The following is a 13419-nucleotide window of genomic DNA, read 5'->3' on the forward strand; positions in this document are numbered from 1 at the left end:
AGTCCAGTCTCAGCTGGAGGAACAAGTGTCATTCCTGCAGATAATCAGAATCAGGTGGCAGCAACCTCAGCTCTCAAAGTCGCAGTCCATGAGCTTATAGCCAGCAGCCAGCGTCAGCTGACAGCCGTTAGCGTTCTCACAAATGCAATTCAGCAAAACTTTTGGCCATGTCAGTTCCAATTTCCAGCATCTCATAGATCCTCCTTTTCTACTGCCCGCTCAACTTTGTCCATTAATGCTCTGAATTCTGTGTCTGAAGCAGAACCGACAGCCTGTGTCCGTACCAGAACGGAGTGTTGCTCCACCAGGCAGAGACTCTGGTGACCCCATTGGCCACAGGAATTTCATTACCCAGTGTGTGTTGACTTTCCCAGCCCAGCATGGATGGTTCAGTGTTGATCTGCATAAATTGACATATGTGGTAAATCTCCCGGATGGACCTCTAATCAGCCTGTTCAACACCCTACAGGAGCAAGGCTCCCCCGCATCCCAGTCGTTTTGACATTTTGTGTGCTGTGTTAAGGGGAATTTTTGACTTCCCTGTATGGGGTCAGGAGGCTGTCCATCAACTTCTGGACCTGCGACGGTGAGGAGCTATGCAGTTAAATTCTGCATGCTTGAGGTGGAGATGGGATGGGATGAGAGATCCCTCACCATTGCCTTCCAGCATGGACTGAACACAGGAGTCCATGATAAGCAGGACAGTCTGGAGTCGAGTTGATGTCCGGGAATCTGAGTGGTGCAGGGGAAGAATGTCTCGAGCTTCCTACTTTTCAGATCACCATCTGTCTTCACCTTCTCCCTCATCACCCAGTTTCCAGTCCATAGCGGAGCCTATGCAAGTGGGGTGCATTTGCCTATCTCAAGAGGAATGAGTTCGGTGCAGGTGCCTGCCTCTATTGTGGCAAAACAAGGACACTTCCGGGCATTATGTATGTCCCAAGTATCCTGTAAAAGAGGGTACCTGTCAGTAAGGAAGGGGTTCCTGATGGATTGATTCTCCCTGCAATTGATTTCCTCTAATTGTGTGATTCTCCCAGCTTCCTTGTTGTCAGAGTCTCGAACTCATGAACTTCAGGCATTTATCGACTCTACAGCAGCCAGCAATCTCTTGGACATCTCTCTGGCTCAAAGGTGTGGAATTCCAACTCAGGAATTGAGAAAAAAGATTGATGTCAAGGCCCTGGATGGTCGACTTCCAGGCACCAGCTAGTTCCACCTTCCCATTGAGCCCCTCTAATGTGTGCCGAAAGGCAGCCACAGGCAACATCTCTCCTTCTATCTGGTTGATTCACCTGAACTGCCACTGTTGCTTGGTGTCACCTAGTTATCTTGACGTAACCCACCAATTGATTGGTCCCTCAAAGCACTCAAGTGGGGACCGTCATGCCTGTCTGGGTCCAGCCCAAGCTCTGGTCCATGAATCACCCCCTGTGTCAACTACTGAAGTGGACCTGTCTGGCATTCTGGCTGAATCTGCTGACCTTCTTGAGGACTTCAGTAAAAAGGCCACCTCCCTGCCTCCACATCAGCCATGACCGTGGAAGAGCACATCAAGGAAATATTGGTCTTGGGATTTATCCATCTATCAACCTCACCAGCAGGGGTGGGCTGCTTTTTTTTGTGAGCATGAAGGATGGCAAGCTCTGTCCCTGCACTAATTATCGACTCCAAACCTCAGGGACTGCAGCAGCTCAAGAAGGCACCTCATCACCACCTTCTCAAGGGCAACTAGGGTTGGGCAATAAATTCTGGCTTAGCTGGCGATGCCCACATCCTGTAAATGAATAAATAAAAAAAACAATATCACCGTAAAGAACCACTACCCTCTTCCCCTGCTTGCCTCTATGTTCAAACATTGCCAGGGAACAATCATATTTTCCAAGATGCAATGCTTAAAGTCTTCTTCATATCAAAGAAGAGGATGAGTGGAAGACAGCTTTCAACACCTCCACTGGCCACCATAAGTACCTTGTCTGTTTTTCAGCCCCTAGTCAACAATGTGCTCAGGGATATGTTGAATCAGTTTCTTTCATGCATTTGATGACATTCTGATCTATTCCTGCTCTCACCAGGAATACATCCAGCATGTCTGGAGGGTTCTCAGACGGCTCCTTGAGAATAACCTGTTTGCCAAGCCACAGAAATGTGACTTCCATAAAGACCAGGTGTTGTCTTTGGGCTATATACTTAGCCGTTCTAATTTCAAAATAGTTAAGTTCAGGCAGTCACAGAGTGGCCCAAACCATTTATGGTTAAACAGGTGCGGCGCTTCATGGGTTTACAAAATCTATCATCGCTTCATCTGAAATTTCTGCTCTGTTGTGGCCCCCATAAGTGTACTCATCAGGAAGACCACTACCCCAGCACTGCAACCCTGAGACCCACCCTGGCTATTCATTGTCATGAGGTGGATGCATCAGGTGTCAGATTAGGAGCTGTACCCTCTCAGCTCTCTTCTGCGGATAGCCGGTTGCAGCCTTGTGCCTTTCTTTCCTGTCTCTTGACTCCAGTCAAGAGTAACTATGATGTCGGGAACTGAGAACTTCTGGCTGTCAAGGAGGCCTTGGAAGAATGGCGTCACTGGCTGGAGGGGGAAGAACATCCCTTTTTGGTTTGGACTGATCATTAGGATCTCCTACAATCTGGATGCTGTGACTCCTGTCATGGCTATTGGGCTCTCTTCTTCATCTGGTTTAATTTCATCCTCACCTATCATCCTGGCAGCAAGAATATCAAGGCTGACACACTCTCCTGGCAGTTCGATGGGTCTGAGACCATTTCAATCCAAAGCCCGTCCTTCCTGGCTCATGAATTGCTACTCTGGTGATCTGGAGTCTAGAGGCAAGGTGAGAACCTCCCAACAGTCGGATGCAGACCCACATGGGGAACCTCCCAACTGACCATTTGTCCCTGCTATGGTGCACCCCAAGGTGTTGGAATGTGGTCACTCCCACTGTCTGGTTGGCCATCCCGGAATTCAACCAACCGGGGAGTTTACCAAGAGATGATTTTGGTGGCCATCAATGTCCCAAGATGGCCATGACTTCATCTCTGCCTGTCTCACACTTGTTCAGAACAAAACGTCACCCCAGCACCCTGCCTGTCTGCTATGTCCGCTGCCTGTGCCCCACCACCCCTGGTCCCACCTCTCAGTGGATTTCATCACTCGCTTTCCCCATCTAATGGAAATGCTACCATTCTGGCCATCGTGGATTGACTCTGCCCACTTCATTGCTCTCCCTAAGCACCTATCAGTTCATGAGACTGCCACCCTCTTATTTAACATGTGGTCAGGCTGCACAGCTTCCCCCAGGACACAGTGTCTGATGGAGGACCACTGTTCATGTCCTGTTTTGGAAGATTTTCAGTTCTCTTTTTGGGAAAGTTGAAAGCTGCAGGTTGGCCCCACACTATGTTGGATCGATAGTAGTGGAGCAGACAGTCACCAAGGTCTCATATAGATTGTGCCTACTATCATCAGTGAAGTTCCAGCCAGCATTCCACGTTTCCCAGTTCAAGCCAGTTACTACATCCACTCTGGCTCCAGTCACCCCTCCTCCCCGCTTGGTGAATGGTGTCCTGGCCAATACCTGGCATCTCGCTGGGTGTGGGGCGAGATCCAGTACTTTATGGACTGGGAGGGGTATATTTCGACAGACGGAACAGTGTTCATTTAGCGTTTAGTTATTCGTCCAGCCGCATTGCTGACATTTAACTTTCAAATTGAGAGAGAGCAGCTAATGGCCTTGTTGACCCAGTGTTCACTGTTTTCCTTTTCCTTTAAATTCCGCAACACTTCTCATTAAAGTCAGCGAGCCTTGCCTCAGTGTCTCTATCCCCACGTTGAGCCATATCTGAACGCTTTGACGGACAGGCTTCTGTTTAGACATTGCAATTCTGTTCATGCTCACTTTCATTCCTGACTGCAACTCAATTGCCTCTCTGGCTGTTACAATAATGCTACTAGTTCTTGAAGACCACAAGAAATAGGCGCTCAGCCGCTCTAATCTGTTTAAATGCCATGCTTGAGACAGATATCCGATGGTTCCGCTTCAGTTATAGTTGCTGCTTTTATATTGCCCTTTTGACTTAGACTCGCTCGCCTGAAAGATGGGTTAGCCACGCAGATCTCTTCAGACTGACGGGGGAGGATGTAGTTTGAAAGGATGAAAAACTGCAGAAGGAGAATAGTTTCAGAACATAATTTCTGTTCTTGGTTCGGGACATATCAGAGTTCCACAGGCAAAGGTAACCCTAATGAATTCGTAGAAACAACCGATCTAACTTTTCACGATATCAGCGAAGAAAGGGCACCACTACATCGATGCGGCACTGTACTGACTGAATGCAAAGATTGTCCCAATTCTGGGCGGGTTTGCAGCTGACAGCGGCAGAAGAATGGGAAATTCTCACAGGACTGGTAGCGGGAAGGGATTTTTCAAATGAAGAGAGATCCAAGTGGTCTGGGCATTTTGGGTTGGGATGGGAATGTCAGGTAGGGAGTTCTCTTCCGCTTAATCGTTGTACATTTAAACGTGGGTGAATTTAGGGTGCAGATTGCGGAATAGACTGCAATGCCCAGCACCGTCGAATTCTCACTGAACTCGGACACCAGTGACTCCCGAGTTCTCGGTACAGCACAACAGTCAAGAAAATAAAATCACAAAGAAAACCACGCGCCCACTCCCGGGAAAATTTGTGAGCAGTTCAGAATGTGAAACGTGAAAACACGGGCTCTGCTATTTTTGATGTTTTGTTAAACTCCCGGGAAAATTTGTGAGCGGTTCAGAATGTGAAACGTGAAAACACGGGCTCTGCTATTTTTAATGTTTTGTTAAGAAGGTTTTTGACTGAACTCCACCCCCCCAGGGAAAGAGCAACCAGCCTGCCTCCTGCCAGTTGTCTCTCCAGGACACTTGATGGGTCGGAGTACGTCTGGCCTGACTATCTTTGGGCAATACGCACTCCTACCCCTCCTCCTGCTCCGCGCTGCGATTTCTCGCCATTCTTATCTCGCTTCTTAAATTTCCAGGCCACAGAAGTTGCTTCTGGAACAGTCTGCAACCATTTAAATACCGCGGAAACGCACCTGACTTGAAATTCCCGGGAAAAGCGCGTAAAGTGAAAGCGATTTGATGTCGGAGCTGTGTTACAACCGAGGTTGCGGACTCCGCTTCGAACCGCACAGTAACACAAGCGGTAAGTCTCACACGCTACAGTGATTCAGACCTAATCCGGGAGTCTCTTTGTAATGGGGCTTCCTGTTCTCGCGGCTGTAGGCGCACTGCACAACTTATTCTTGTTATTTAACTTTGTCCGTAAGCCATCACATTTTTAGGCCACTCAGAAATCTTGTTTGGGACAATTCAGCTCAGAACTTCATGGCTGCCGTGAGCGTGAGGTAGGGGTCGGCCAGCTCCGCGATCCCCGTATGTTCCGCTCGTTCATGTTAATACTCGCTACAGTAGGCATTCATATTTATTCGCTGCCTCTGCGCGCTCTCACACTGCTAAGTCCCGGCTGGATCATGCTTTCTGTCAGGGGTTGCCAAACTTTTTTTTTACGTATAGACCCTTACCATTAACCGAGGGGTCTGTAGACCCCAGGTTAGGAACCCCTGCTTGGACATTGGGGTTACTTGTATATTATTTCATGCCTTTGGTAGGTTGATTGAAATATACGCAGAGGTCAGTGCCGGATTTGTTATATCCCTGCAAACGTACATCGCTTGACTGATGTTATTAAAGCAAGTTATCTGGCCCTATCCCTTTGTGGCAGCCTGCTGCACGCAAATCGCCTATCATATTTCCTCAATACCACGATGACCGACGCTCTACTTCACTGCTGTGAACTATTTTGGGACATCAGAAGGCCTGGGGGCTCAATAGAACTGCAGTTGCCTTGTATTTGAATACTAGCTTTTCAGGATACATGAAAGGGGCAATCGCCCCATATTATGGAAACAGATTAAGCAGTAGATTGTGACGTTAAGAAATAAAAATAATATATACACAGAAATATAACTTGATTTTAATTCAACCACCTGCTTGTTCTTGCTTTTATAACCTAAGTAAGCCCCTTTCCTTTGCTGTATGCTATACAACCCATTTCTAACCATGATTTCCTTATTGGTGTATGCCATTCATGTATTTCTTCCATATGACCCATAATGAATTATGTAAACAAACAAAGAATGCTTAATCAAACAATATATTTACAATATTACTCTAATATTACTGAAATATTAAATACACTACACACAGGATGACTCTAATCCCTTTTTCAGAATCAGAATCCTTTATTATCGCCAAGTATGTGGACACATACAGGGAATTTGATGTCGGTTCCCCTGAGCTCTCGCTGTACAGAATCAAAAAGCAAACAAAACAATAGTGCAAATAATCATGAACTATATACAATGAAGTATACCTGTGTACGTGCAGGTGGACTTGCTTTATAATAAACTAAAATTCAAGTGTTCATAAGACTGATGGCATAGGGAAAGAAACTGTTCTTGTACCTATTTGTCCTGGCATACAGTGATCTAAAGCGCCTACCAGAAGGAAGGAGTTGGAACAGGTGATGCCCAGGGTGTGATGGGTCTACAATGATGCTGCTTGCTTGCTTCCTGACTCTAGATGCATATAAGTCCTGAATCAAGGGCAGCTTCACACCAATAATCCTTTCCGCAGCCCCGACGGTTCTTTGGAGCCTATTCTTGTCTTGTTTGGTAGCTGATCCAACCCAGACAGTGATGGACGAACAGAGAACAGACTGGATTATTCCTGAATAGAATTGAATCAGCAGCTCTCGAGGCAGGTTGTAATCCTGAGTTGATGTAGGAAATACAATTCTGACTTTTGATATTATGTAGATCTAACGTTTAGCTCTTTTTCATAACTGAAGTTTATTGTTTATAGCTGCTGACAGTGATAACAAATAAAACATAAAATTATTTCAGGTTTCCGGCATCTAGAGTTTGTTTGATTGCCTAATGAAATTGCCTGATCCATATTGAAAATATATGAGCATAAATCCCTTCGAACATTCCCACTATATTTCCTGAAAACCATCTTAATAACATGCCCTATGTCTGCACGTATTTTCAACAGTAACAGTTATGTCTTGTAACTCAAGAACATAAAACTAATTGCAAGGAAAACACAGGAGTGGGGAGATGCATGTCTACTTCATTTTTGCTTTTAAGCAAAGTGTGCACGTATGATGTGGTGGCGTAATGACGTATGCCATTCACATACTTTTACATATATCCCATAATGAATTACTTAAACAACAAAAATGCTTAACCAAACAATATATCTCAATATTACTGAAATATTAAATAGATAATCATCCTCCCACCTTAGCTATAAACTCTAACTTGATATAGAATGCACCTCAACTAAGTATACTATATAATACCACTACTATACAATCATCCACAGCATAATAAATTTTAAATTGACCCATTCAGGCCTAAATATTGAATTGCTGTGGAGGATTTCTTACTCTAGTGGAATAACATTTTTCCTGACAAGGGAGGTCACTCTGTCTGGAAGGAGCAACTTGTGGTTGTGAAGCAATCTCAGGTTCTGGGGCCTCCTCAATGGTGGTTGTAGGTTGTAGGAGTTGACTCTGGGACTGCAGGAAGTGGTTATGACAGCTCTGGACACCTTTCTTCTGCACATGTTAGCATCCCGAATGGTACATGGCAAGCTTCTCGATCTGCTGATCTATTCCAAGCCACCAGACAAAGCTTCAAGACACCACTTTCATTTTGACCTTGCCTAGATGCCTGCTATGTAGCTCTTCCAATACTTTAGCTCTCAGCTTGGACGGTACAACAATTCTCAATTACCACATAAGGAAACCTCGATCAAAGGCAAGTTTGTCCCCACGCTGATAAAAATGGGGAAGCTGGAGTTTCTGCTGCACATTCCAGCCACTTAGGATTGCCCTGTAGATCTGAGACAGTGTGTGGTCTTTTCTGGTTTCCCTTTGGATCATAGATAGGCGTTTCTGAGTCTCCAGGAGGGTGTGTTGCCTCCCTGGTACAAGGGTCAAGGATGTCTCTGAGCGGCTGCAGGACATTCTGGAGTGGGAGGGTAAACAGCCAGTGGTCGTAGTGCATATAGGTGCCAACGATATAGATAAAAAACGGGATGAGGTCCTACAAGGTGAATTTAGGGAGTTAGGAAATAAACTAAAAAGTAGGACCACAAAGGTAATAACCTCTGGATTACTACCAGTGCCACGTGCTAGTCAGAGTAGAAATAGGAGGATATATCAGATGAATACATGGCTTGAAAAATGGTGCAAGGGGGAGGGATTCAAATTTCTGGGACATTGGAACTGGTTCTGGAGGAGGTCAGACCGGTACAAACAGGATGGTCTGCACCTGGGCTGGACTGGAACCAATGTCCTGGGGGGGGGGGGCGGTGTTTGCTACTGTTGTTCAGGAGGATTTAATCTGATGTGGCAGGGGGATGGGAACAAGTGCAGAGAGACAGAGCGGTGTAAAATGAGGGTAGAAGCAAAAAGTAGTAAGGTGAAAAGTAAAAGTGGCAGGCAGGCAAATCCAGGGCAAAAATCAAAAAGGGCCACTTTTCAGCATAATTGTATAAGGGCTAAGAGTGTTGCAAAAGCAAGCCTGAAGGCTTTGTGTGTCAATGCAAGGAGCATTCGTAATAAGGTGGATGAATTGAAAGTGCAGATAGTTATTAATGAATATGATATAGTTGGGATCACAGAGACATGGCTCCAGGGTGACCAAGGATGGGAGCTCAACATTCAGGGATATTCAATATTCAGGAGGGATAGACATGAAAGAAAAGGAGGTGGGGTGGCATTGCTGGTTAAAGAAGAGATTAACGCAATAGAAAGGAAGGACATAAGCCGGGAAGATGTGGAATCGATATGGGTAGAGCTGCGTAACACTAAGGGGCAGAAAACGCTGGTGGGAGTTGTGTACAGGCCACCTAACAGTAGTAGTGAGGTTGGGGATGGCATTAAACAGGAAATTAGAAATGCGTGCAATAAAGGAACAGCAGTTATAATGGGTGACTTCAATCTACATGTAGATTGGGTGAACCAAATTGGTAAGGGTGATGAGGAAGAGGATTTCTTGGAACGTATGAGGGATGGTTTTCTGAACCAACATGTCGAGGAACCAACTAGAGAGCAGGCCGTTCTAGACTGGGTATTGAGCAATGAGGAAGGGTTAGTCAGCAATCTTGTCGTGCGAGGCCCCTTGGGTAAGAGTGACCATAATATGGTGGAATTCTTCATTAAGATGGAGAGTGACATAGTAAATTCAGAAACAAAGGTTCTGAACTTAAAGAAGGGTAACTTTGAAGGTACGAGACGTGAATTAGCTAAGATAGACTGGCAAATGACACTTAAAGGATTGACGGTGGATATGCAATGGCAAGCATTTAAAGATCGCATGGATGAACTACAACAATTGTTCATCCCAGTTTGGCAAAAGAATAAACCAGGGAAGGTAGTGCACCCGTGGCTGACAAGGGAAATTAGGGATAGTATCAATTCCAAAGAAGAAACATACAAATTAGCCAGAAAAAGCAGCACACCTGAGGACTGGGAGAAATTCAGAGTCCAGCAGAGGAGGACAAAGGGCTTAATTAGGAAAGGGAAAAAAGATTATGGGAGAAAGCTGGCAGGGAACATAAAAACTGACTGTAAAAGCTTTTATAGATAAGTGAAAAGAAAAAGATTGGTTAAGACAAATGTAGGTCCCTTACAGTCAGAAACAGGTGAATTGATCATGGGGAACAAGGACATGGCAGACCAATTGAATAACTACTTTGGTTCTGTCTTCACTAAGGAGGACATAAATAATCTTCCAGAAATAGTAGGGTCCAGTGAGATGGAGGAACTGAGGGAAATACATGTTAGTAGGGAAGTGGTGTTAGGTAAATTGAAGGGATTAAAGGCAGATAAATCCCCAGGGCCAGATGGTCTGCATCCCAGAGTGCTTAAGGAAGTAGCCCAAGAAATAGTGGATACATTAGTGATAATTTTTCAAAACTCCTTAGATTCTGGATTAGTTCCTGAGGATTGGAGGGTGGCTAATGTAACCCCATTTTTTAAAAAAGGAGGGAGAGAGAAACTGGGGAATTATAGACCGGTTAGCTTGACATCAGTGGTGGGGAAAATGCTAGAGTCAGTTATTAAGGATGTGATAACAGCACATTTGGAAAGCGGTGAAATCATCGGACAAAGTCAGCATGGATTTGTGAAGGGAAAATCATGTCTGACGAAACTCATTGAATTTTTTGAGGATGTAACTAGTAGAGTGGATAGGGGAGAACCAGTGGATGTGGTATATTTGGATTTTCAAAATGCCTTTGACAAGGTCCCACACAGGAGATTAATGTGCAAACTTAAAGCACACAGTATTGGGGGTATGGTATTGATGTGGATAGAGAATTGGTTGGCAGACAGGAAGCAAAGAGTGGGAATAAACGGGACCTTTTCAGAATGGCAGGGAGTGACTAGTGGGGTACCGCAAGGCTCAGTGCTGGGACCCCAGTCGTTTACAATATATATTAATGACTCAGACGAGGGAATTAACTGCAGCATCTCCAAGTTTGCGGATGACACGAAGCTGGGCGGCAGTGTTAGCTGTGAGGAGGATGCTAAGAGGATGCAGGGTGACTTGGATAGGTTAGGTGAGTGGGCAAATTCATGGCAGATGCAATTTAATGTGGATAAATGTGAGGTTATCCACTTTGGTGGCAAGAACAGGAAAACAGATTATTATCTGAATGGTGGCCGATTAGGAAAAGGGGAGGTGCAATGAGACCTGGGTGTCATTGTACACCAGTCATTGAAAGTGGACATGCAGGTACAGCAGGTGGTGAAAAAGGTGAATGGTATGCTGGCATTCATAGCAAGGGGATTTGAGTACAGGAGCAGGGAGGTACTACTGCAGTTGTACAAGGCCTTGGTGAGACCACACCTGGAGTATTATGTGCAGTTTTGATCCCCTAATCTGAGGAAAGACATTCTTGCCATAGAGGGAGAACAAAGAAGGTTCATCAGATTGATTCCTGGGATGGCAGGACTTTCATTTGATGAAAGACTGGATCAACTAGGCTTATACTTGCTGGAATTTAGAAGATTGAGGGGGGCTCTTATTGAAGCGTATAAAATTCTAAAGGGATTGGACAGGCTAGATGCAGGAAGATTGTTCCTGAAGTTGGGGAAGTCCAGAACGAGGGGTCACAGTTTAAGGATAAAGGGGAAGCCTTTTAGGACTGAGGTGAGGAAAAAACTTCTGCACACAGAGAGTGGTGAATCTGTGGAATTCTCTGCCACAGGAAACAGCTGAGGCCAGTTCATTGGCTATATTTAAGAGGGAGTTAGATATGGCCCTTGTGGCTAAAGGGATCAGTGGGTATGGAGAGAAGACAGGTATAGGGTTCTGGGTTGGATGATCAGCCATGATCACATTGAATGGCGGTGCAGGCTCGAAGGGCCAAATGGCCTACTCCTGCACCTATTTTCTATGTTTCTATGCTTCTATCTCTGCCGTAATAGGGAGACTTTCAATTTGTGTTAGGGAGAATATGTCAGGAAAGGTGTCCTTTTACTAAATTTTCAGGTAGTTTCTTTTCCAAGTGTAAATGGAACAATCCATCAGCACCTCCATGATTAGTTGGCCTCTTGAATTCAATCTTGTAATTGTGTCCTTCAAGAAACGGAGCCCATCTCTGTATTCCTGCTACTGCAGTATGTGGAACACCCTTCCGTGGATTGAAAATGGACACTAGTGGTTGATGAATGAAGGTAAACTCTCTCCATACAAGTACTGGTAGAAATGCTTAACACCCCGAACCGAACTCAAGGCTTCTCAGTCAATCTGTGCATAATTTTTCTCTGCAGTGGTAAGGGAAGGTGAATGAAAGGCTATGGAGCGTTCACATCCATCACTCATGACATGTGACATGACTGTACCTGCAGTATACCATAATGCAAGGCATCACAGGCATGCTTCACTGGACGATGGGGATCATCATGTGTGAGTACAGTGTCTGATGTCACCATTTCCCTTGACTTTTGAAAAGCCACTTCACACTGCTTTGTCCACTGTCATTTCTTCCCGATCTGTAGTAATAAGTTCAAGGGGTGGAGTGCAGTAGCCACATTTGACAGGAATCTGTTTTAGTAAACGGCAAGTCCCAAGAAGCACAGCACCTGTGACACATCCTTTGGCCTTGGGGCATCCAGCACTTCTTGAATTTTCTCGGCACACTTGTGTTCTGCTTGTGCATCAATGGTGTGACCACAGTAAGTGATGCTTGGTTTAAAGAATTCACATTTGTTGCATCATGCTCTGAGCTCATAGTCTTCTAATCATTTTAACATTGTCTAGAGATTTTGGAGATGTTCTTTTCATTCTTACCAGTAACAACTTGGGTTTGGCATTTTCACTTAACACTATTTTACCCTTGATATGTTTACATTTTCCAATGTCTCCTTAAGCTCTTCTGTGGCATCATCCATTGCCTTTCTTAGTTTGCATTCAGTTCACTCTATACCTGGAGATGTCGCATGCAAATGGTGGATGAATCTCCAATCAAGCTGTAGTTGTCTAAGCCACTCACATCCCCACAATGCTGGCACTCCTGTTTTTAACACATACAAGCCCAATGTGGCTTGTGGCTTGTTACTTTTTGTATTTCACTGTTACGAATATCATTAAAAGTTCTTAGTTGGGTATCTGCAGGCTTCAGTTCAGTATCTTTGAACTGGCATTCAAACTCACTTTGTGGAATGACTGAAACAGCTGAGCCACTGTTTAATTCTATTTTAGTTAATTTGCCATTCACTTCTGGTGTAAGCATATGGCTTGCCTGTTGTTAGCTTTCAAAGGCTACCCAGTCTTGCATCACTCTCATCATTATCAGACTTTTCATCAACAGCATGCAGATTAGTGCTCTTTTTGAAACTGCAACTTGACCTTTTATCTTTTTCTCTTTCCTGTGCAGTCCATTTATTTATTTTTTTCTGCCCAACATGCTCTTACTATGTCCTACTTTGTTGTAGTTCTGCAGGTTTCACCTTTAAATCTGCATTGGTCTGGTGTATGTGGTCCCTTGCCACAATGGTAACACAATTTGTTCAGCAAGGCAGGTTTCTGTTTAGACGTTCCAGGTTTGTTCATGCTCACTTTCATTCCTGGCTGCAATGCACTTGCGTTTCTGCCTTTTCCACTCATACAGCAATTTCAACTGCCATTTTGAATATAAGTTGTGTCTTCAGTTACAAGCCATTTTTGAATGCTTTCTGGTAAGATTCCACAAACTAAATAATTTCTCAGTGCATTATTAACCCCATGACTGAACTGACAATGCTCAAACAATATCTTCAATTCAGCCAAGTATGCTGAAA

At 44.7% G+C, this 13419-nt stretch overlaps 1 protein-coding gene across 4 annotated transcripts in view; it reads left to right on the plus strand.

Moving 5' to 3' along the window:
* The first annotated feature begins 4232 nt into the window (after window positions 1-4232).
* LOC140204233 (cysteine and histidine-rich domain-containing protein 1) overlaps window positions 4233-13419 on the plus strand; it is a 44201-nt gene continuing 35014 nt past the window's right edge. The window contains exons 1-2 of one of the 4 annotated variants that reach the window (XM_072270772.1): window positions 4233-4251; window positions 5036-5202. In XM_072270772.1, coding sequence (XP_072126873.1) covers window positions 5139-5202 — 64 coding nt within the window. In that variant the 5' untranslated portion in view covers window positions 4233-4251; window positions 5036-5138. Of the gene's footprint in view, window positions 4252-4917; window positions 5203-11910; window positions 12047-13419 lie in introns of those variants that run through there. The other 3 variants (XM_072270774.1, XM_072270775.1, XM_072270771.1) reach the window with 3 other exon arrangements.

This window comes from Mobula birostris, chromosome 10 (assembly GCF_030028105.1).
Source record: "Mobula birostris isolate sMobBir1 chromosome 10, sMobBir1.hap1, whole genome shotgun sequence".
Classification (NCBI taxonomy): Eukaryota; Metazoa; Chordata; class Chondrichthyes; order Myliobatiformes; family Myliobatidae; genus Mobula; species Mobula birostris.